General features: G+C 40.9%; 1 protein-coding gene across 14 annotated transcripts in view; it reads left to right on the top strand.

Annotated features, from left to right (window-relative positions):
• EYA1 (EYA transcriptional coactivator and phosphatase 1) overlaps positions 1-26,011 on the top strand; it is a 471,064-nt gene that overhangs the window by 368,913 nt on the left and 76,140 nt on the right. For all 14 annotated transcript variants that reach the window (XM_070477143.1, XM_070477142.1, XM_070477144.1 and 11 more), the window contains 2 exons: positions 21,379-21,518; positions 22,845-22,928. In XM_070477143.1, coding sequence (XP_070333244.1) covers positions 21,379-21,518; positions 22,845-22,928 — 224 coding nt within the window. The remainder of the gene's footprint in view (positions 1-21,378; positions 21,519-22,844; positions 22,929-26,011) is intronic.

Below are 26,011 nucleotides of genomic sequence, written 5' to 3'. Positions count from 1 at the left end.
TTAATTGGGATTGGATGGCTTAATGGATGAGTTTGGGATTAACTTTTCAATAGAGGTGATATTGATGATTAATGGCTATCAATTTTATTCCTAGCTTCATTGTCAAAATAAATTGAAGTTTAATGAATATATTTTAAATGTATTGAATAATAATAAATGAGCATGGACAAAATTACAAAGGTCCACAAGGGTTTACAGAGAAGAATAAAGCCCCCTTCATCTTCCCTACCCTTAGTTTCTTCCAGCAAAGCTTTTTGTGTCTCCTAGTGATACACTTTGTTTCTATAGACATAGACATAGCACCTACCCTGAGCACTTCTTTTTTCATATTCAAGTATGTATACTTTTCATTAGTTTTATTTTTCCTTAACGATATTCTGCACCCTACATTTTTCTCTCAGTAATATGCAGAGAAATACTCAATATATAGCTTTGTTGATTTTTATATTTCATATGCCAGTATAAGGATGGCCCCAGGTGGCGCTAGTGGTAAAGAACCCACCTGCCAATGCCGGACACATAAGAGACATAGGTTCAATCCCTGGGTCAGGAAGATCCCCTGGAGGTGGGCGTGGCAACCCACTCCAGTATTCTTGCCTGGAGAATCCCATGGACAGAGGAGCCTGGTGGGCTACAGTCCATAGGGTGGCAGGGAGTCAGATACGACTGAAGTGATTTAAAACACATGTGTAACGATGGCACGTACATTTTGAGCACTTACCATGTATCAACCATCATTCCGAGCACCGTTCATGTATGAACTTAGTTCATTTCCATCAGGCCCTGGGGAATAGGCAGTGTCATTGTCACCCACTTTTATAGACAGGGAAGCCAAGGAGCAGTCAGCCGCAGCACTGAATTAAACTTCTAGAAGTTTGGCTTCAAACTTGTGTCCTTAATCAGGAAAGCATGCTGCTTCTTGAAACCACTGGGTCTGAGATTTCAAGCAAGCAGAAAAATGAAAATGTAAACAGAACTGTAAAAGGTAGTAGCTATATGGTGTTCATTTTCTTTAATCAGTCATAGCCTGTATGAGCATGATCACTCAACAAAAGCATCTGTTAGAAGGTATTCAGTTTATATGTTCAACATTTGAATGAACACTATTTGCTGATAAAATAACACAGGTCTGTCTGAAATTATAGGGACAATGGTATACAATATAGCTAAGGTGATGTTGTACTATGTTTCCTGAATTATAATATCAGTTTGTAGGCTCTTAAATGATCCACAGCCAGATGTACACTTTCTCTCTTACCTTCCACTTCCCTAAATCTGCTCTCTCTCTCCTACTCCCTATTTATCCTGTTTAATAATTACTGCCATGGACCTGCTTAGGAAACAGTTTTCACAGCATCACTTAACCCTTTCCCTGAAAATGACCTCATTCTTTACCTTACCAGCTCTTTTTGTTTTTCTTGGTCCACTCACAGCTCATGGTTGATGAGCACCAGTATAGGGATGGTAATACTCTTGTCTCAAGGGAAGCCATTCATTTTAAAGTGAAAGCAGGCAATCTTAATCCAGTACAGTCACCTTCCAACACATTTGAAAATATTTCTGTTACCCCTTCAGAAACTCTATAAAATTAAAATTGCATTTTGTTTAGAGCCATTATTTAAGACAAATTTTTGTACTTTTCACTTTAATGTAACTGCTGATATCTGAGTACAGTTTTCTGATGTTTTATGTTGTGTGTGTGCAGTTTTCACCGGGACTGTTGTTTAGACTTGATGGTCATGGTTTGGTTTGGAACTCATGTTTACTATGTGTCTGTGAGAAAATAGCTTCTGAGTTTCAAACAACTGATGCAAAAATATTTAGAACATAGCTGATTTGAAAACTGACACTCTCTTCAAGGTGCAAATCCATTTAAGGAACTTTAGCCTAGAGCAGTTAAACCTTAGGGACAGTTTGAATTTTTATAGTAGATTCTTTTGCCTAAGACATTCACTCTACTGATTATGAATAAGGAGTCCAGAAAGTTTGTTTTTCCAGAGTGGTGTGGCCTGCTATCAGCGGCATCTCTTGATGGCAAGTTGGAGTGGCAGCCTTGATAGATGTCATGACATAGTACAGACTTCCCCACTCTGCCCCAGGAAGCACTGCTGTCTCCAGAAGATGGGATGGATGTCCTTTAATGAGTTCCCAAGGTGAGATCAGTTAGGGTCACTAGTCTTCAGGTTTAAAGCTAGCAGGGTTCCTTTAAGTCCTTTGTGATCCTTTGATACAGTGATATTCACTGAGAATTGAGTATAATGCACAGTGTTTCCTAATCACACCTACCTGGGTACCACTCTCCCCCTACCCTCACCCCCCACAAGGCTTATCTGTGAACTTCTCTTGGGCATCACACTTCCTTGGAATCTAATTGAGAGAAACTGGCGTGATGACTTGGGATTCAGAGTGGGGTTAACCTGGCTTGTAATACTGGTTCTGTTGTTTACTCTGGGCACGTCAGTTAGTTCTGTAGTGTATCAATTTTCTATGAAATGAGGATACTACCACTCTTGTGTATGAGACGAATGAGAGAATAAAATTATGTGGTGGTTAACAAAGTGACTGCAGATCTAGGCCTTCAGATATTTGTTTTTTTCAGTTATGCATTCAACAGATGTGTGTAACCGCTTGCTGTGTGCTGGGGACACAGAGGTGACGAGAAGGGCAAGGTGCCTGGCCTCGGGAGCCAGTGAGTTCTCCCCTCTTGAGGATGATAACTGGGTTGAGTTGTGCATTGTGGTTTAAGCTAAAGCCTCCAAAGTGTGTGCATCTATTTCTTTCCCATAGACTGAGGGTTTGAGTCAGAGGTTGAAGCAGGTAAAAAGGATGACAGACGTTTCTCGAAGGTCATCCATAAAGCACTGGAGAGTGGATGGTGGCCTGACTCCAGGGATGATAAAATTCTCTTAATTTAGTTAATAGACCTAGACTGAGGATCTGATTTACCTGGGAGACCTCAATTAGTAATTCGTGAAAGAGAAGCAATGGTCATGCAAGACCAAGAAATCAAAATAGTTCCCTAAAGTTAAATAATACCTATTGGTCTCTGGCTTCTGATTACTTCTCTAAGACTTGTTATATATTACTTCTATAAGACTGCAAGGAGATCAGACCAGTCAATCCTAAAGGAAATCAGTCCTGAATATTCATTGGAATGACTGACACTGAAAAGCCAAAGCCCCAATACTTTGGCCACCTGATGCAAAGAACTGACTCCTTAGAAAAGTCCCCGATGCTGGGAAAGATTGAAGGTGGGAGGAGAAGGGGCCGACAGAGGACGAAGTGGTTGGATGGCATTACAAACTTGATGGACTTGAGTTTGAGCAAGCTCCAGGAGTTGGTGATGGGCAGGGAAGCCTGGCATGTTGCAGTACATAGGGTCCCAAGGAGTTGGACACGACTGAGTGACTGAACTGAACCGAAAGTTTGTTAATACCTGTTGGTCTCTGACTTCTAATTACTTCTGTAAGACTAGTCATCAAGCATACTTGCCTTGGCCTATTTTACACATGTTTTTCTGTGACTGGTAACTTGAAGTTATCGGTTTCTTTAAGTCTTGTCTTATCCTGTGATAGGGGCTTCCCCAGGGGCCCAGTGGTTAAAAAAAAAAAACCAAAAAACAAAACAAAAAAAACCCCTGCCTGCAATGCAGGAGATGTGGGATTGATCCCCTTGGGTTGTGAAGTCCTCTGGAGCAGGAAATGGCAACCCACTCCAGTATTCTTGCCTGGGAAATCCCATGGACAGAGGAGCCTGACAGGCTACATTCCATGGGGTCAAAAAGTCTGACATGACCGAGCACTTCCTTTGGTGAGGTAATAGTCACTGAGAGTCTTATATAGTGTAATGTAATTTATTCAAGGATTTTATGAGGTTGTTTGTTTATTTGTTGCCAAGAGAGATAACTCCCACTTTAAAAATCTTCCAGTATAAAATTGGCAGGTCACTTTGGAGGCTTGTTGGCCTGTTACTTCATAGGTCTCGAAGGGTCCTCAGTAGCTTTTTGAGGAATATCATTGGCCTTCCCTCAGGTCTGTGGCCTTCCGCCTGGGAATCTCTCATGGTAAGGCCTCTTAATTTTCATAAGAGAATGTTATTTCTGTTCTCAGTGTAACTAACTTAGTAACGAAGCTTGTGAGTCTTCTCTCAACTCAGCAGCCAAGTATTGCTCTCCCCCAACTTACCCATCAATGTAACCTCCTCCCTCCTTGCCATCTGAAACTCAAGTGGAAACTTGTTTCTGGCAGCTGCCAGAAAGGTCAGTAACGGCCCTGTTCATCTAGATACCTTCAGTTTCATCCTTAAAATAAGGAAGACGCCCAAAGTCAGTGTTCTGTGCTCTGAACCACCAAGTCAGCCATATGGAATCCAGTGCAGTCAGCCTTAGGAGTTACGAGTCTTATGAAACGTGCTGTTTTATTTACCAGGAAGGCATGTTCCTGGTATCACACACACCCTCTCGATGAGCAATCTGTGAGGTATTTCTGTCTCGTTTCGTTACAAAAATTGTAGAGACATTGTTTTGTCTCACTTTATATCCCCCATGAGTCACTGGGTTAGCGAAAAAGTTCTTTTGGGTTTTCCATACCATCTTATGGAAACAGCTGAATGAACTTTATGGCCAACCCACTATTTTTGTCGACTGCAGACCTGCATTGACCACTCTCCCCCAGCTTCATTTTATTTACATTCCCCAATTCTGTGTTTCTTCTAATGTACTCATTCATTGTTTCAAAAGATTGCTGCATAGTTACTGTGTATATATTTGGTGGGTATCTTAAACCCTTTTTGGTGAATGTAGGATATGAATTACTCAGAAAATAAGATGAAGGATTTAAATGCTTTATTTGATAAGAATAAGGGCAAGAGAAAAGATTGACTGCAACTACTCATGCTGAGAAAATGCCTGTTTTGCAAATTACATTACACCCATCTTTTAAGTGCCACCATTTTGGCTAAAACCCCTTCAAGATTCTCCTAATAATAGCCTCCCAGGAGCACACACATCTCCATCTTTTCTTTCCTCTGTTCTGAGTCTCATTCCTTCTTGTCTAGTTCAGAGGCTTGTATTCAATTCAGGTAATTTATATAAAAAGCATGTTGCCAATTGAAATATGCTTCCCAAAGGTACGGATTCATTTTCTTTACCATTGACATCATTTTTGACTTCTGCAGTTTCTTTTCTTTTCCATCCCTGAGGACATTTTAAATGTTCTGAGCATTCTAAGCACTTTCTTTCTGAGGGATCTCTCTCCTTTCCAGTTTCCCATTTAGTTTTTCCCTAACGTGTCCGTTTCAGTACATTTGTTCATCTAATTACTTCCCTTGACTCAGCTGTGATGTTGATAAAGGTTATAGAGGAAGTACAGTTCTCTTGAGAGGTATTGCTCCATCTTGCCATTAAATTTTGTTACACTGTTCTCTAGGTGAAGGAAAGGCAGGAAGCATGGTTTTTTCTGCCACTTGTGAATGAAGATTTGATGGTGTTCTCCAACAGTCCCTTGGCTAATTATGGAGCATCTCTTAATCACCAAGTACTCTTAGAGAGTACTTGGTACTCTAAGTACTAAGTACTCATACAGAGAGCAGGAGGGTTATTCTCTGTCCTTAAGGAATATCCCATGTGAACATCCATGCCTAAGAAAGGTTGTCTTTAAAATGTATCCTTAGCGCTAGGAGAAGCAGCACAGTGTCCAGAAGAATTCAGGAACCAGAGATTTCTTATGTAAAGTGTTTGAATAAAAAACTAATAAAGGAGGTGAAATTTATCCTCAGCATCAAAAGATGCAAATGAGTGTGGGACAGAAAGGATAGGAAAGGGCTGTCCATCCAAGGCTAGAGATAAAGACCCTTTTGAATGAGCTCAATGATAGTATCACTTCTGTCAGAACAAACTTAAACTAAATTTCATTGAAGGATCAAAGCTTTTTTAAGCTGGAAGTCACTTTATGATTATCTCTACCAATAAGATACCTGAGCCCAGAGGGGTGACTTTGAACAATTCACTTCACATGACAGCACTAACGTGTTACACAAAATTGTTGTTGAGTCACTAAGTCATGTCCCACTCTTTGTGAGCCCATGGACTGCAGCATGCCAGGCTTCCCTGTCCTTCACCATCTCCCAGAATTTGTTCAGATTCGTGTCTATTGCGTCAGTGATGCTGTCCAACCATCTCATCTTCTGTCATCCTCTTCTCCTGCCTTCAGTCTTTCCCAGCATCAAGGTCTTTTTCCAATGAGTCAGCTCTTCCTTTCAGATGGCCAAAGTACTGACACTTCAGCACCAGTCCTTCCAATGAATATTCGGAGTTGATTTCATTCAGGATTAACTGGTTTGATCTCCTTGCTGTCCAAGGGACTCTCAAGAGTCTTCTCCAGCACCACAACTCAAAAGCATCAATTCTTCAGGGCTCAGCCTTCTTTATGGTCCAACTCTCACTTTTGTACATGACTACTGGAAAAACCATAGCTTTGACTCTATGGACCTTTGTCAGCAAAGTGATGTCTCTACTTGTTAATACACTGTCTATGTTTGTCATAACTTTATATATATAAATAAAAGCTCCTAGTTCTGTACCGGATGAAGTTGATTGAACCCAGAAAATGGAATAAGGAACTGAGTGTGTGTGTCAGATTCTCCCTGAATGAGTGTGAAGCCACATAGATACGTACTTACCTGTGACACACTCCTTAAGAGAGTGTTTTGTGGTGGTTGTTTTTTACATGGACCATTTTTTTAAAGTCTTTATTAAATTTGTTTACAATACTGTTTCTGTTTTCTGTTTTGGTTTTTCAGCCATGAGGCATGTGGGATCTTAGCTCCCCAACTAGAGATCAGACCAGCACCCCCTGGTCTTAACCATGGGACTGCCAGGGAGATCCTTTAAGAGAGTGTTGAAAATTAAATTTTACATCAGGGAATATCAATCATGTGATCGTGTGCATTTGGTGAACCAGGGATGCTCCATGTGCCAGATTGTTAGTTCATCCAACAAGAAACTTTACTAAGCCTCTGGAATGTTCCAGGTTCTGTTCTAGACACAGGGGACTTAGCAGTGATCAAAATAAAGTCTCTGCCTTCTGGGAGTTTACATTTTACCAGGGAACACAGACGATTAGTAAATATAAAAATGCATTTAGTAGTCAGAAGTACCTGGAAGGATGACATGGTGCCTAAAGAGAAGAGTTAGAGATGGTGAACTATTTCTGAACCGTGATCCAGCAAGGTAACATTTTAGCAGATACTGGAAAGGGGATGAGGAGAGAAACACCTTGTGTATTTAGGGGAAGACTATTGTGGGAGAGGAAACAGAATTACCAAGGCTTGGACCAGGGACTGTGCTTGGTGGATTTGGGGAGCGGTAGGAAGGTCAGTGTGGTTGGAGTGCGTTGGCAAAGGAGAATGTGGGGGTGAGGGTGGGGGTTACAGAGCCCACATCACAGCAGGCGTGTGGGCATGAGTGAACTTTGGATTTTGTTTTGAGTGCGATGAGAAATGTTTACGCAGAAAAGCGGGGAGATGTCATAACATTTAAAAGGAATCTGTCTGGTTGTTGAGCAGAGAGTGAGCTGGGGCAAGGCAAGATGGGGTTGGGGGCTATCATGTAGGAGATGCTTCCAGTGGTCCAGGTGAGATGTAGTGGGGGCCGGGCTTGGGGTGGAGGCACTGATGGCTGTCAGAACTGAGAGAGGTTAAAGGGTATAGCTGCTGGGATTTGGCCGTGGATTGAATGTGAAGAGTAAGAGAAGAGGCATGGATGACATCGTGGTTTGGGGTACAAACAGCTTGAAAAGCACATTTTCCATTGACTAATATGGGAAAATGGCAGGGAGAGAAGGTGGCATTGAGGACATTAGGGTTTCCAGTTTGGCACATGTGAGTTTGAGACGCCTCTGAGAAATCCAGAGGGGGGATGGCAAGGAAGTTGTTGGATAAGTAAGTCTGATGGTCACAGGAACATTTAGAGTCTAAGTTTGTCAACAGAGATGCCATTTAAAGCCGGTGTGTCTGGATAAGTTGAGCAGGACACTGCATGTGAATACAGCAGGGGAGAGAGCCAGAGGGAGCGCGAGGCTGTGGGAAGTAGCGCTGCACGGGAGTCAGGTGTGATCCGCCAGGTGTAATGCCGGTGAAGGCTTGCAAACATGGAACTTGAGACTTGATCATTGGATTTGACAGAGTGGGAATCCCCATGGATCTTTTTTTCTTTCTTTAAGAATTGCTTCTATTTTTTTTTCTTTGCTTCTATTTTTTTCTTTCTTTCTTTTTGGCTGTGCTGGGTCTTCGATGCTGCTCATGGGCTTTCTCTAGTTGCAGAGAGTGGGGGCTGCTGTCCAGTTGCAGTGCGTGGGCTTCTCACTGTGGTGGCCTCTCTTGTCGTGGAGCATGGACTCCAGGGCATGCAGGCCTCAGTAGTTGTGGCACCTGGGCTTAGTTGCCCCGGGTCATGTGGGATCTTCCCAGACCAGGAATTGAACCATGTCCCCTGCATTCGCAGGTGGGTTCTCAATCTCTGGACCACCAGGGAAAGCCATCACTGGGGATCCTGACAGAGGGGAGTGTTGGCGACACGCTGGAGAAAACAGCATGATTGGAATGGATGTAAAAGAGAATGGGAGGAGAAGAAATTTATGCAGCAAACCCAATCCTTTCAGTTATTTCTGCTGTCCATTACAAGGTAATAGAGAAATGGTGCAGAAACTGGAGGGAGAAATTGGGGATATTTTTTCAGGCAGGAAATAGAACTGGCCTGTATGCATATGTAAGTGCTCCAGAGGAACAAACTGGCTGAAGTAGGTGACAGGGGCTGGGGTCTCATGCCCAAATGAGAGGTCGGTTTTAGGAGCACAGAAATTTGTCCATCCTAACAAGAGGGGAGGAGACAGTGCCTGAAAAGTACTGGCAGGGGGTTTACCCAGGCGTGGAAAGCGTGGAGAGCGAGTGCTTTTATTTTCTCAGTGGCTAGGGAGACAGGTTTCTTGCTTGAGGCTAGAAGGAGACTTGGTCCTGAGTGGCAAGCTGTCCCATGTGATGCCTTGCTATGCAGTGAACACAGCAGCTCTGAGGTTTTGTCAGGGCGGGAACCATTGTCTTGTTCAGTTGGATTCCCAGCATTTAGCATCTTGCCTGGCGCGAGGCAGGTGCTCTAAGCACATCATCCCAAGGTGGAGCTTGCTCCACTGGCTCAGGGATTTGTTTGTGACAGCCACAGGCAGGAAGGCTAAAGGGTTTGTGGGCCAAAGGGCACAAGATGCGTGCCCTTTGTTCATAGGTTAGGACTTTCAAAACAGCACAGCGGACTGTGTCCCCAAATTCTAAAACAGCAGCAAATGCTGTTGTTTGTATAAAACCTAAATGATAATTTTTAGGCTCATTTCCATGGTGCCCTGTTAGCATTAGCACTACCACTGTACCCTGCTGTATAATAAACAATCTTAGACCTTTATCGATTATTGATACAAATGTTAGTCCCTAACTACTTTTTCTATGTCTTACATTTTTGAAATTCAAGTGTACCTGCCATAACACAGAATAAACACTAGACTCTCAGAAAGAAAGAAACAGCACAGCAGGGCACTCACCACCTGCAGGGCCTTTCTGGGCCTGGGGCCCTATGTGAGCACACAGGCCACACGTCCGTGGAGCTGGCAAGGTACATGGTTACCGGCTGAATCTGATCAGACACACCCGTGGACTGTAGACCCAGGGGCACTGGCTGGAGCTAGGACTTCAGGAGAAGATAGCATTCCATGTTTACATTTCTTTTAAACATTTAAGAAAGGTCAGATCTGAAAGAGAAGCTGCCATCATCACAGATGGACAGCGATGAGGAAATAGCAGTGTTCTAAGGAAGTGAGCAGAAGATGCATCAGCACTGTTAGGAACTTTCATCACTGAAAACATGCCTTAGGGCTGTCTCCCCAGTCAGAATTCCCCAAATCACAATAGTGGGAAAGGGAAGGTGGGAAAAGCGAAACTGATCAATATCAGAGGTTACGGTTCATTGTCAGTATAGATGTGGCATTGATGACTGATTAAAAAAGAAAAGACATAAGAAAATCCTCCCCGTTCGTTTCTCAGACTCCAGCAGAGAAGGACAGTGTGAATGGAAGTTTAGATCCAAGGTGTGAGTAAGGTGGGGGCTTCCCTGGTGGCTCAGATGGTAAGGAATCTGTTTGCAATGCAGGAGACCTGGGTTCAATCCCTGGGTCGGGAAGATCCCCTGGAGAAGGAAATGGCAACCCATTCCAGTATTCTTGCCTGGGAAACTCCATGGACAGAGGAACCTGGTGGGCTACAGTCCATGGGGTCACAAAAAGTCTGGCACAGCAACTAACATCACACACCCATAAGGTGACTGATTTTGTAGCTGCTTTAAAATGGACTTGTTTCAAAGGTTGCTTTCCAAAAACAGTATCTAAAAGACCTTTTTGAAGACATTTCCCAACATTGTTCCCCTTTTACTGGGAAAAAAAATCAAATTAACTGAGTGAGATGTATATACATGCATATACACCTGTGCTCTGCTGTGAGCGTTTGTCTTCCGTGGCAACGACTCTGTTACCAGATGATGTAAGCGTGAAGGTTAGGCCACCAAGGGAACTTCTGTAGAGTTCTGAGAATAGTAGAAATTGCACTTCTTAAGTCTGAGGATCTCTGAGTAGAGAGGTTGGTTCCAGGATGACTTAGAGGAGAGGAGAACCCATTTTACAGTGTTATCAGGGGACTGGGATTGAGGGGGTTGGCCTGGGAAGGAATGGTTGTCAGATACAGTTGTCAGAGGTCACTGGAAATCAAGGAAAATCTGAGTGTTCATCGTGAAAAGAACATGGACATGTCCATGCCCCCTTTCCATTTGCCCTTTCACCTAAACTTGCTAATTTTCCTGCCCCATCATCCCTCAGTATCCTGGGGGTTTGGTTCCTGTGGGCCCTCCACCCCATACAGAATTCACAGATAGTCAAGTCCCTTATAAAATGTCATAATGTTTGTATATAACCTATGCACATCCTCCTGTATACTTTAAATCATCTCTAGATTACTCAGAATACCTAATATGATGGAAATGCTATGTGAATTATTCCTTGTTGTTCAGTCATTAAGTCACGTCCAACTCTCTGAGACCCCATGGACTGCAGCACACCAGGCTTCCCTGTCCTTCATCATCTCCCAGAGTTTGCTCAAACTCATGTCCATCGAATTGGTGATGCCATCCTACTGTCTCATCCTTTGTCCTCCCCTTTTCCTCCTGCCCTCAATCTTTCCCAGCATCAGGGTCTTTTCTAATGAGTCAGTCCTTTGCATCAGGTGGCCAAAGCATTGGAACTTCAGCTTCAGCATTAGTCCTTCCAGTGAATATTCAGGACTGATTTCCTTTAGGATTGACTGGTTTGATCTCCTTGCAGTCCAAGGGACTCTCAAGATTCTTCTCCAGCACCACAGTTCAAAAGCATCAAATTCAAGTTTTGGTTTTTGGAGCTTTCTGAATTTTTTAAAAAATATTTTTCATCTATGGATGCTAAACTTGAAGGTACAGAGGGCTGACTCTGTTGTGAACAGTGTGACTTGACCATGGCAGGCAGGGCCTTTGAATTTTTCTTTCCTCAGAAACAAGTTTAGCTTATCATCCAGTGTCACTGGAGCTTGCTTGCTCTGGTCATTTGTGATAGAATTTAGTCAGCTACAGAGATCCCAGGAAACAAGTGTCCCCAAGGTTGCACACCTGGAGCTGTGCCCACCTTAAAGCAGCTTCATCAGGCATGGTACCTGCACGGAGACCTGTTCTGTTGGAGATGAGAACCCAGAATCCCTCCCAGGATGGAGGTGTCTGGTGCCCATATCAACCCAAGGAGAATCTGTAATCTGTTTTGCATCAAGTTACTGTGTTCATGAGAAAAACAAACCTTGTTTGCATATTCAAGGTAGGGATGATGGCTTGACATGATGGCTAAGTTCTCTTAACACCTGGGATAGTGCCTTTTAAAAAGTATATATTAAATTCCTTTTCTACTTGTTATCAACTTCCCCAAAATTAGCACCTTGTTTTGGACCTTGTTTTCCAGTTACTTCAGCATGTTTCACTTACTGTCTTTACCACACAGTTTTACCATTCACCATTGGTTAACACTTTTGAGGAAGTGATAATACCCAGAAAAGTCAGGTGACAGTCACTTGCCTGAATCTCATAATCACACAGGGTTACATTAATGAATACAATTATATGTTCCCACAAGCCAAATCTCTTTTGTAAATAAAGTTTTATTGAAACACCCCTGTACTCCTTCACCAGCATCCTGTCTGGGGGTCCCTTTGGCCCGTATCAGCAGGATTGAGTCATTGCCACAGAGACCATATGGTCCACAAAACCATTTGCTGACTCTTTACGAAAAAAGAAAAAACACTTGCTGACCTCTGTATTAGAATGTATAGACACCTGCCACTCTAAAAAAGGAGAACTGACATTAAATAGGGTGGGCAGGTCAGTTCCATGCCTCACCAGGGCCTGTGTGATCTGTACCTTGCTGTCCAACTCTTTGCTACTCAGTGTATTCAGTTGAGAGAATTTGGGGGTAATTTTGATTGTAGGGGGTTTTCACCTTGTGTTGATTGCAGAACCTATATCTAGCTTAAGATACAATCCTCCTTGGTTACCGTAATTGGACTCAGCCTTACCCAGCAGCTCTCCCTACCTAGGAAAACCAAGTATAAAAATTATTAACAGGAACATACCCAATGGAGGTATATGGTTCCTGTGGCCAGTAGCATCAAACTTGATGTACCTGCCTCCGGAGAGCCATGATAACCTTTCCTCACTAATCAGAATCAACCTCTCTCGTTCTTCATTCTTTCTTTCTTTCAGTCTTCATGATTTTTGTCTTGATAGACCACCTTTTAAGATAGTTTGTGTGTGTACTTAGGTTGACCTTGAGAGTCCCAAAGTTCAGGGTGCCTCGGTGTTGATTGGCATCTTCTTCCTACTCACCCCATATCCTTGAATACTTGAGTCTTGAACATGGCAATATCTGCTTTTAAGGAAGTAATATACTCTTTTCCTTTTATCTGAGTCCTCCCTAGCAGCGAATAGAATACAGTTGACCCTTGAACAATGTTAGTTTGAACTGTACAGGTCTATTGATATAGGGATACTTTTCACTAGTAAATACCACATACAGGACTATGGTCTGAGATTGGTTGATGCTGTGAATGGAGGAAGCGTGGATACAGAGGGCTGACTATCCATTATAGGCAGATTAATCTCAAGTTGTTCAAGGGTCAGCTATATAAAAATTGATCACTAGGTCTCATGTTTACTAAATTCAAATAATCTTAAAAGACATTTCCCCCAAAACTCTGCACTTCTGTGTCATTTTAACGCAGATTCAGGGTCCAGAGATAGTAGCTCTCCTGGCCTAAACGCAGTGTCATATGCACCTGGCAAGAGCTTCCTCTTGGCAAGGAGCTCACTTACCTACTTTTTCGGGGGAGTCGTCTTTCCCATTGATTAGACTTTGTACTGAGTAAGGAGGGCCTCCATCATCCCTAAGCACAGAGAAGGGAACGGGAGGAGCCCTGTATCCTACTTTCCTTACAATTCCACTGGCATGTATATTCCCAGGAATATAAAGTTAGATCAGAACTTCCCAGCAACTTTAGATTAAGTATTAACTCTTATCCCTATATCTTCAAGGAGCCAATCAAGCTTTTAGGCTGTGGAGCAGGACTCCATCAAAATCAAAAGCTTCTCTGAAAAAAAACATTATTTGAAACATCAACATAATTGGAGGAGTTCTCACGCTTGGAAGAGTGCCTGCAAATATGAAAAAAGATTTTAAAATTTTATATAAATCAGTAAATGAATATTTTAAAGTCGACAAAGAATTTGGACAGTTCGTGGAAGTTACTTTTCAAGCACATACATATAAGCATCTCCAATATTTCCCAATTAAAATAAAGCACTATTTTCTGCACCTAATAAAATGGTAAGGACATCTTTAAAACAGTAACAGCCAGTGCTTATAAGGCTGTGGTCAAACTGACACAGTTTAAATGGACAAAAATCCTTTTAAAAACTGTTTGGCACAGTATATGAGAAAGTAGGTAACATGTCAAGGGAGGCATGAGAAATAAAACTGGGTAAGGAGTTTGGACTAGATTCTGTAGACAGTAAACCCTGCTGGTTCTGAGAGTTGCTTGAAGTATTTTAGACCCATTATTCTGAGGGGGAGTGAGAGGGAGGAACAAACACTAGGGTGCGTGTGTGTGTGTGTGTGTGTGTGTGTGTGTGTGTGTGTGTGTGTGTGTGTGTGTGTAGAGGGAGAAATAAGACTAACAGCTGGGGTGTGTGTGTGTGTGTGTTAATTGCTTAGTCATATCCAACTCTTTGTGACCCCGTGGACTGTGGCCTGCCAGGCTCTTCTGTCTGTGGGATTCTCCAGGCAAGAATACTGGAGTGGGTAGCCATGCCCTTCTCCAAGGGGATCTTCCCAACCCAGGGATTGAACACAGATGTCTTGCATTGCAGGCAGATTCTTTACCATCTGAGCCAGTTTGGTAAATATTGTACATTTGTAGGTCATCAGACTTTATGTAACCTAGATTTTGTCCTCAGCTTGACAAACCAGGAGACTGAAGACTAAAAAATATGGAAATCCCTTCCCCAAGGTTCAGGTAGGAGTTATGAGCTCAGATGAACTAGATGGACTCTTCTGAGTTCCAGTTTTCTGTTTTTCTTTTTACTCTTAAAGGGTTTATGGAACTCTTTGGTAGTATTTACAAATGTAGAATTTTAATAATCTTGTGAAGATTTTAATATTTTATGATTGAATATGTAAACATTAACTTTTAACTAAGCTTTAAAAAGAATTCCAGCTCTTTCCCACTTGTAAATATTTTGACTTGCCAATAGAAATAATCAGATGATCTTCATAGACTTAATAGAGTAAAAACTAGAGAAACACTCATTCTTTTGATCATTGATTTTTCTTTTTTACTGTCTACTTTGTGCTCTGCACTCTTACTGTGCTTTCAGAATATAAAACAAATAACCTCCAGGGCTGCTCTCCAGGAGCAGGAGTGATGGACATTTGCTTAAAATAAATCAAACAAGTTTTTCTATATTGAACATTTATTGTTCTGTTGCTAAGTCATGTCTGACTCTTTGCAACCCCATGGACTGTAGCACACCAGGCTTCGCTGTCCTTCACCATCTCCTGGAATTTGCTCCAAGTCATGTTCCCTGTGTCAGTGATGCCATCCAGCGATCTCATCCTCTGTCACCCCCTTCTCCTCCTGCCCTCAGTCTTTCCTAGCATCAGGGTTTTTTTCCAGTGAGTCAACTCTTCACATCAGGTGGCCAAAGTATTGGAGCTTCAGCTTCAGCACCAGTCCTTCTAATGAATATTCAGGGTTGATTTCCTTTAGGATTGACTGGTTGGCTCTCCTTGCAGTCCAAGGGACTCTCTAGAATCTTCTCCAGCACCACAGCTCATAAGCACATAATAAACATAAGTGATTACAAAAATTATATAACCCTATAGTAGAGATAAATGTAAATTCAAAGTAAGAACCAAGATTTGGATGGAAAATCACAAAAAAGGTACTTGAGCTTGATCTTCAGAGGTTACTAGGAATTTCTCAGACTAATGAGGGGAGTAAGTATGGAGAAAAGGCATTCTAAGAAAAGGAAACTGTGTGCAGAATCATGAAACAGCATGGCACTTGTGGCAAGCTGAGATAATTAGATATGTCTGAAGTCAGATCTGTTAGAGATAAGGTGTCAGAGAGTGACTCAGTGGGACGTTGTTCTGCTAGTGTCATGCATGGTTCTAAATACCTGTACACAGTAGTTTTACTTTATGCCATTGATTTCCGTTTTACAGATGGTGAAACTAAGTCCAAGAAAAGGAAAATAACTTGAACAAAGTCTAATCAGTAGTGGGGTCATGATTTGAAATGTGGCAGCCTCTTTTTCCTGTCTCCCTCCCGCTGGAGGGTTTGGAGCATTGAATGGTTTTCAAGCTTGCTGTCACCGTGGTGCAGAAGATAGGTAAAAGGCTGCAGGTAGCAAGCTTGGAAACAGCCATTTGCAAGAAACAAGACAAAGGATAATGAAGGCCTAATCTTGGAGCAAAAGTATTTAGGAGAGAAAAACTGCAGAACTTAGTCTTGATTTGATGGAGCTACTAAAGAATTTCTGGCTTGGAAAACTGGATAGATGTACCACTCATCAGACTGAAGAACAGAGATGCAGGATTCAGTTTAGAACGACTTTAGTTGTGGTATTCATGGAATATTCAGATCAAGAGGTCTGGCAAACAGTGGGATAGTCAGATCAAGAGATGAGGTAAAGCTTTAGCATCATCAGCCTGGATTATCATTGAAATCCTTCTTACAGATGCTACAAACCACTTAGAGCCTATAGTGAGATAAGAGGGCTAGGGAGGGAAACTCTAGTGCACTGCTTCTCAGAATATAGTCTGAGAACATAACCCAGGGGCTGGCTGTGCACCAGTTGTTTATCACTCGTCCATGGTGAGAGATGGGATTTGCTTCAGCATGTAATTGTTGCATGTAAATAAGCTTGCTATTTACTTGAGCTGACTTTAACAAATCTTAGCAAGACATTGCATTGCTTTGCATTGCTTAACATCCTGATTTTGCAAACTCCTTTTTCTTTTTTTTGTTGCAGATCATATTTAGTATCATTGACATCGAGAACATTTAAACTTTAGGTAGAGGGAAGTGGTAGTCAAAGAGACAGAAGGTACAGTGTGAGTGGTAGAGTGAAGAACAGAAGAATGGGAAGTCCAGTTATTCTAATGGGTTCATGGTTTAAATGAGCAGGTGGCCAGCACAGCCACAGAGAGGTCAGATAAGATTGAAGACTAAAAGTTACTGGATTTGGCCATTTAGGGTCATCAGTAATGTTTTAGGAGTTTTGCCTCCTGCTTGCTCTTTTACTTTCTTCTCTCTCATCTTTATCCACCAATCTACCTTCTAAATACTTTTCAAACCTATACTTTCACCATATATACCAAAGACCTCTTTGGCTCTAAAATACTTTTGAATTAAGTCTTCCTTTTTTCTTATCTCTTGGGTGATCTGAAGTTACTGATCCCTCTTTCCTTCCTATCATATTCCTTCATCTATAATGCACTGACCTTGGTATTCCTTTTCACACCCCACCCACCGTTCTGTGCCCATTTCTTCTACACACACTGCATGTTTTTAATGACATCCATTTGTTCCACTACGTGTGTGCATGCTAAGTTTCTTCAGTCATATCCAACTCTTTGAGACCATATTGACCATCGATAGCCCTCCAGGCTCCTCTGTTCATGGGATTCTCCAGGCAAGAATATTGGAGTGGATTGCCATGTCCTCCTCGAGGGGATCTTCCTGACCCAGGGATTGAACTAGCATCTCTTATGTATTTTATGTCTTCTGCATTGGCAGGAGGATTCTTTGCCTCTCAACCACTACATGTGGTGTCAATTTCCAAATCTAAACTCAACCCACCTTTCTTTTCTGAGCTTTGGAGCCATCAGCCTATCAGACATCTTACTCAAATGCCACAGACTCTTCAATATGTCCAAAGCTGGACCCAAATTGTCACCTACATTTTTCTCTCCATCCCTCCTTCCTAAGCCCCATGCTCATACTGCAATCTGCCTAGCTGCCAACCACTAGTGTGAGCATCATCCTCATCCCCTTTTTTATCCCATTAGTGATTGATTTCACTACCAAATACCTCTTTGAATCTGTAACTCTCCCTTATCCCCGCTCCCTGCATCTGGGCCATCAGCGTCCATCACCTTGATGACTGAGTTATCCTCTTGTGAGGATCTCTCTCCCTTTCTCAGTCGTCTTTTATCTCCAGGACCCTCACTACACTAGAGCTAGAGTCATCGATCTAAAAAAAAATCGAAGTTTGATGACATCACCTCCTTGTTGAATTCTTTGCCTGCCACTCCAGTCTTATCTCTGTGTTCTGTAGAGTCAGGTCACATTGATTGTTTTTCAGTTCTCCAGTATGTTCTCTCTCTCTCTGTTTTAAATAGTTTTATTTATGACTATGCTGGATTCACTATGCTTCCTCGCTGTTCAGGCTTTTCTCTCGTTGTGGAGAGTGGGGGCTACTCTAGTTGCAGTGTGTGTGCCTCTCATCACGGTGGCTTCTCTTTTTGCGGAACACAGGCTCGAGAGCTCATGGGCTCAGTAGTTTTAGCACATGAACTTAGTCGTTGTGGCTCCTGGGCTCTGGAGCACAGATTCAACAGTTGTGGTACGTGGGCTTAGTTGCCCCATAGCATGTGGGATCTTCCCAGACCAGGGATGGAACCCATGTCTCCTGCATTGGCAAGCGGATTCTCAACTACTGGACCACCAGGGAAGTCCCAACATGCTCTCTCTCTCTGCACCTTCAAACATGATCTGTGACTGTTTGGAGCTATTATATACCCTGTTCATTGGCAAATTTGACTTCCATCATCAGAAAACTTCTGTAACCCTGCATATCTGAATTACATGGAGTTCCTCTGTGGTCACCCGGCAGTCTACTTTTCCCATTTCATTACCTTTTCCATATTGTTCGGTAATCTCTCATTTTTATTCATGAATCAGTGCCCTCCTCTAAATGTTAAGCTCCAAGAAGGCAGGAATCATACCTGGTTGGTACAACATTATACTTGAAGCTCCTAGTACAGTGCTTGAAGGGTGTGAACATTCAGTCAATGTTGGTTAAATGAAATGAATGCTCTTCTGAATGTTTCCACATCCATTATCTCAGTGGGGGTAAAGTGGAACAATTTAGAGAGGATTTTAATGAAACATAAGATGGTGGATTAGAAGATTAAATTATTTGTTGAGTTATTTTGCCCCAGTAGGAGGAAGGAGAACTGAGAGACAGGAAAGCTGGTTAGGAGAGTAGAAGCATTTCATACTGCCTTGTAAAACAAAGAGGAAGAATTATAAAAAAAAAAATAGCTTGCATTATTCAGATTTCATATTCCTTCTAATAAGTTGAGGCCTATAAGGGGTATGTGTGTGTGTGTTTTAATATTTTAAAACGTCAAATTGTTCATCTCTTAGGGTTTATTTTCTTCACCTGGAAAAACTACATAACATGATGTAAAAATGTTTTTGTAAACTTTGATCTTTCAGTTTGTTTTCTTTGGAGGGAGGTTTACAGAAGTAAGTAATTGATTTCATTCTAGCTTTTCTATTTTCAAACAAATTGAGACAACATGTATTTTTAAAGATTTAACTGAGTTTTTAAAAAAAGGATGAAGAAGTAAACACCAAGAAGTAAAGGAATAGGCAGTCAATTGGAGGAAATCTGGGTTCAGAAAACCTAGGTAAGAGAAATTACTTTGAGGACAAAATGATCTCTTTTTGGAAGCTGAGGTGTAAAACACATGGTAAGACACATTATTCGGTGTCTTCAGCTGCTTCACAGAGATCAACTTCCAGAGCTAGAGAGCTCATTGCCATCTAAGATAGACTTTACGACAAGTGCTTGACATCCAGGGCAAATTAGATGTCAACTATGCCAGAGACAAAGTAAGTATGCCATTTTGAAACTATTAAAAGAGATTGGTGTGTGTGCTGTATAGGGTAGTGGCTATTCAGTTTCTGTATGGAGATGTAGATTGAAGAATATTTAAAGAAAAAAGAGATCAAGATGTTTTCTTTAAAACACAACTTTGTATCTAATGAACTCTGTAAAAAATAAATTTGTGTGTAGTTCCTAATTCTCTCTAAAACTTGGAAGAGAAAATCTTGGTTTGGAACATCTTGAGAATTTGCCACAAACATCTACCTCTGCAGGAAAAGAATCTAATATAGATTTTAGAGAATACTTATCATTGACCATGCAGCACTGTATTCTAACAGTTCTACCAGATGAGTTAGCTCAGAAATACATCTTGATTAACATAAATTGAGCATTGAGTGGCATTGTTTTGGATTTTCTGGCTGTAATTAACGTAGTAGCTTTGTTAAGTCCTCATGGTGGTTTATGGGTGCAAGAATCACATGACCAGTTTATATGAGGAAGTTTGCCATCTGGTTCGCTGTGCCAGAGGACATGCAGAAGCTACATCTAAAAGCGATAGGAACCAATTAGGTTTTAAGGTGAAACAAGAGACATCAAGCTATCTCTTGTGATTTAGAAATGAAATTTAATCTGTCAAAGTCCATCCCTATCTACCCTGACTCTTAAGGCTTTGCAGAAGCGCTTCAACTTGGAGGTTATACTGAGACCACGCTGCAGTTTGACTTATGGAAGGTCCTGGTAGAGTCAGTGGTACAACTGTACCGTGGTTCAACTGGTAGAGTAACTGGTACAATAACTTAGTACCAGTTAACAATGACTACCAGGTCTCTAGCTGTTCTCTACGGTTTCCTGTTTGGTGAGATGTAGTGCTGTTGTCTCTGTGAAAATAATATTCCTCATATTAGACTGGGAGATTTCAAGCCATATCTAGTAGAGTGATCTGGCAAAGAGGTTTGGGGGCAGTCAGCACAGCTGTACACCTCCGTGAAGTTTGTGTGGGTAGAGATGTCTGCTGGGTGAACTGGATGGACTATGAAGAGAACGTACCTAGGGATAAGAGTAGACGTCTTTTTTCTGGAAACAGTCTCCTCCCAGCTCCACAACCACTGTCCAGCTCTTCCTCTGAGCATGCTGCAGATTGTTTTTAATTTTGTGGTGTCTGTGCGATTGTTTCCATGGTTTCTCTGAGTTTCCCGGATGAGTGACTTTAATGTGCTGCCTGGTTTGGGATATTTGGTCCAAAGAGACTAAGACACAGAAAGAGCCTGTGACAAATACCATGCAGAGTATGGCGCTGCTTATACATCAGCTCTCCTCATCTTGCCCACCCCCTTGTTCTCACATAAAATGAGGGAGAAAATGGAGAATTTAAATTTTCAAAGAAAAATCCATCTGACTCTGTTTTCCCTGGCCCAGGGGTTTTCCTTTCATTTCTTTCCATGAACCAGAAGCCTTTCTGCCGTTGGAAGAGCCCCTATAAGGCAGTTGTGTGGACCTCTCAGTATGGCCAGGGGCCATTTATGGGATGAGAGAGAAGGTGGACCTGGAGATGGGGGTGCATTGTTTCATTACAGAGACTCACAAAGGCAGTCTCTCCAACTTCATACAACCTGTTGTCTCCCACCTTCCATTAAATTTTAAGTATTTCTAATCACACACTTTTTCAACTTCCTCTTAAATTATTTACCAATGCCAGTAAAAGATAATGGAGAATTTGAGCAGAGCTTTACTCTTCCGACTTCCCTGTGAATTAAAACAGGGTTAATCTTGACACTGTAGTGATACAACAAGAGATGAGAATCCTTCCTGTATTTCCGCAGAGTACGGTACAATCCACAGCCCGTCAACACCTATTAAAGATTCAGATTCTGATCGATTGCGTCGAGGTTCAGATGGGAAGTCACGTGGACGGGGCCGAAGAAACAATAACCCTTCTCCTCCTCCGGATTCTGATCTTGAGGTATGTTATTGCCAACACCTAAGTAAATAGCAAGTGATATAGAAGCTAAATGCTGATTTTGTATACCTGCTGTGAGCAAGGTGTCCAAATGCTTTTGTTACTGCTTTCTGTTCCATATCAACATAAATAAGCCACTTTTTTTTTTCTTTTTTCCATATTAAAGGTAAAGCAACTATTTATTTCTGCTTTCTCTTCCACTTCATGTGGTAAAGCATTTATTTTTCCTCTTTAGTGAGACATCATAAATTATATCATTCTGCTTTAACAAAATTCTCTTGTACTGCTCTGTGTCATTGCCGTTAAATTAAGTGTTGTACTAAATGTGCTTCATAGAACTCACTTGGAAATTAAAGGCACACTGTGTATATTGGGGGGGGAGGGGAAACCAGAATGTTCTAAACAGAAGTGGTTATCACCTTTTAAGACATGCTTTGGTGGAGTTCAAAGCAGGAGAGATTAAATAAAACTTTACAGGGTGATAGATTTTGTAACGTTGAATCCACTGATATTAACTTTCTTTTCATTGCCCAAGTGAAACTGATGGTAGAAAATGTGATTCTTTTGGCCGAAAAGATGACAGATTACCAGCAGAACTTATGTGTGTGAATATGTGCTGATGTGAGTGGGGTTGGGAAGAAAAAAGCAAAATATGGAAGCCTTTGGTGATATCTCAAAGATCTTTTTGAAATGAGTTCCTCCAATAATTCAATTCTAAAAACCCCAAGAGTATGCCAAGAGCATGCGGGCTACGTCTACTTAAGTTATTAACTCTGAAATCTCAATAAAATCAGGCAGGAACAATATACCATCCACTTGATAACATCCCAATAGGTAACACAAGGTGAAAGATGATGTAAAGTTTTAGTTTTTATATGCAATTGTTAGATACTTGGCTTATTAAGAATAAACCATAAGATTCGTTATTTTAACACTTCTTAATCCACAGTGATCAGAGGCAAAGAAAAAATCAACTGAATGATTTTTCATTGATTGCCCCTCTGTCTAAGAAGTTATAAACAGACTGTTTTAGCTTATTTTCCATGTCTTTAGAACTGAGAAGTGACTACAGAAGTAGAAAGAACATGTAGTCTTATTTCTTTCCTGTATTTTTGACAGTGTTGCTGATATGTTTATCCTCTTATATCTTATCTGAGGTTTTAGCTGAGAAAAGCTAGGACATACACTTTGGAACATTTGTGTTTAAAAAATAATAAATTCAGATTTTTCATCTGTCTCCCATTTCAAGACTCCTTTCCATGTTGAACTTGTGAATAGCAGGTTTCTCAGCCAAGGGCAAGACACACTGATTTGGTGCTTCCTTTCTAGAGGGTGTTCATCTGGGACTTGGACGAGACAATCATTGTTTTCCATTCCTTGCTCACTGGGTCCTATGCCAACAGATATGGGAGGGTGAGTACCAAGAGGCATCATTTGTTCATTTCTTTAGACTAAATCTGCCTAGAATTGGATTTTTTTATCCAAATGGGAATGTGGTTTAACTTTAAATAATATATTTGAAATACAAAAATGAAAGTAACTTGATTTATTGAAATAAATATATATATATATAAGACAAAGCCATAAATGAACAGAAGAAGTTCTTTTAGGCTCTTAAGAAGATAAAGATCTCTCATAAAGATAAACTTTATGCAATTAAATTCATTCTTATTTCAGACCCCAATGAATAAAGGTGATCAGATGCTATTTGAGGGTGAAATAGTAGAATACATAGATGATATAGAAGGATCTTTTGTGTTGTGTTTTTTTTATTTGCCGCATATTTTTATTCTCTTTATTCCCAACATATTCAGGGGAGCAGATAGTTCACTATATTGTCTTCCATGATTAGCAGTGTTAGTATTTTATTTTCAAAGCACTTATTATGAATGTCTTTATTAGTCCCTTTGCTGTGGAGCCAAAAATATGTGAATAGTTTGTAAAAATTTGGCCTCTGAATGACAAAGGACCAATATGTCCAATTCTTAGTTGTTACAACACTTATTTTGGTGGTGTAGGTACAGAATAATTTTACAGATCACCTTACATGAATATAATTTTAATTTCAGTGTTCTGCATTTGGGTTTCCCAAAACCTTGGAAATACTTTTTGTTTCCTTGCTGGTTCCATAACTTTTTCTCATGCAAAAATCGTGTTATTTAAAAGTGTTTTAAGTGAAATTATCCTGTGAATATGATATTTTTCATTTTTAATCATTAAATAAATCATATTACAAGTCTTAGATCCTTGAAGATTTGGTTGGAAGTCTTAGGAACTGAATTTTTATGTGTTGGTGACTCCAGACGTTTCTCAGCATTAACTGTTAAAATTGATGCTCATAAAATGATAATGCTTTCATTACAGGCTGCAGGAATTCATCCTTTCAATAAATCATATTTCAATAGATACATATTTAGTGCTTGCTATGTAGGCATCTGGAGGTGAAAGTGGAGAAATGCTCATCGAGCTTCACAGTGCAGCCTTCCCTTCTCTAACCCTGAATATATACCTAATACAAAAAAAGGGGGGGGTGCTGGAAAAATGCACATTTGTAAGAGCAAGAATATTCCACCATTTGAATGTCAGAAATATCTGTAAAACACAATACCCCCCAATTTATTGTTAAACAGATTTTCTATGAGAACAAGATAATGAACAAAAACACAGATTATTTTAAAAATAAAGCTATTTTAAGTTTTCTAAGGAGCCTCCATAGTGTTCTCCATAGAGGTTGTATCAATTTACATTTCCAGCAGTGGAAGAGATTTTCCCTTCTCTTCACACCCTCTCCAGCATTTATAGTTTGTAGGTATTTTTGATGATGACCATTCTGTCCAGTGTGAGGTGATACCTCACTGTAATTTTGATGTGCATTTCTTTAATAATTAGTGATGTTGACCATCTCTTCACGTGCCTCTTGGCTATCTGTTTGCCTTCTTTGAAGAAATGTCTATTTAGATCTTCTCGTTTTTTGACTGGATTGTCTGTTGTTTTGCTATTTAGTTGCATGAGATGTTTGTATATTTTGGAGATTAATCCTTTTTCAGTTGCTTCATTTGCAAGTATTTTCTCCCATTCTGAGGGCTGTCTTTTTGTTTTGTTTATGGTTTACTTTGCTGTGCAGAAGTCATAGAGTCAGTCATTCAGAATAAGTCTTTACTTTGTGGATAGCACATATTAAGGAGTCCAGAAATATTAGTTGTGTTATTTTTATTTATTATTTCTTTGATCAGTATTATTACTATCCCTATTTATACAAAAACTGCTCCTTTAAAAGCCTGAAATATAGGAAGAGTCTTGAAGATCATCTTAACTGAGCCATTTTAACGTCCCTACAACTAACTCCTGAAGGAAGAGAGCTGGCCCCTGGAACTCACAGAGAAGTGTTGAAAACCATCCAGGAAGTCTCAAGTCTTTAGAAAGCTTTGTCACTAGAGGCCAGTTTGATTAAGGAGAGTTGTCTTGATGTGTGTGCTCGGAGCCATTGAAAGGGGCCTGCTTAGAGGTGGTGAATATCCCCGACCTCCTGGCCTTGTGTCAGTCTCTGACCATAAATTACTGGTTTGCGCATGGAATTCATACCTAACACAGAAACCAATGGCAGCTTAGAATTTTTCACTTGGTTTCTTGACGATATCTAAGCCAAATATTATAAATATCATGAATTTTATTTTTACCGGTGTCAACTATTAGTATTTTAAGACTTCAGCCCATAGTATTTTGTTTAGTTTTTTCATACAAGGATATGTGATAAAAAGTTTTATTTTCTATAATTCCCCAAAGCCAAATGTATGTATTCTTTCAAATACAGATGATTTGAGATGTTTAAACGTAAGGTCATCCTTTATGAGTTGATGGATGTTGAAGAGAGAGTAACTTCAGAAAGTCGGGTTGGGGAACGTCTTCCTGAGCATGATCCCTTGAGCCTGTGGTCAGAATGACCTAAAAAGTCCAGTGGATAATGTGCCCATCAGGAGAAAGAGTGTTATAAGCAGAGGAAACAGCAAGCACAGACGCAGGAAAGGGTTTAATGTTTGAGAGGCAAAGAGGACAGTGTTGCCGAGCTTAGTGAAAAGAGATGCACAGTCAAGAGAGAGATGTGCTGGGATGAGGGCAGGTATGAAGCACCTCCCAGCCATAGTCAACAGAATTGATCTCATTTCACACACTGTAAGAAATCACTGGAAGTCTTCAAGGGGAGACATGAGATCTGATATACTGTTTTAGATTCCTTTGGCTGTGTGTGGAGAATTAGTGGTAGGGAGAGAGGGGATGAGGAACAGAGAGGAGGTTTCAGGGTGATCAGATGCACTGGCAGTGAAGATGGAGAAATGATTGGATTATGAATTCTATTGCAGATAGAGAATTAGGATTTAATTGGACTGTGCTAGTGAGCAATAGGCAGTAGGAGATCAGATCATTTCCAGGGTTTTGTCCTGAGCAACTGGAAGAATTTTCATAAATTTCTTGAGATGGGGTAGAACTAATTTGGAGGG

Source organism: Odocoileus virginianus, chromosome 15, assembly GCF_023699985.2.
Source record: "Odocoileus virginianus isolate 20LAN1187 ecotype Illinois chromosome 15, Ovbor_1.2, whole genome shotgun sequence".
In the NCBI taxonomy this organism is placed as follows: Eukaryota; Metazoa; Chordata; class Mammalia; order Artiodactyla; family Cervidae; genus Odocoileus; species Odocoileus virginianus.
This window is presented reverse-complemented; position numbering and strand designations above follow the sequence as displayed.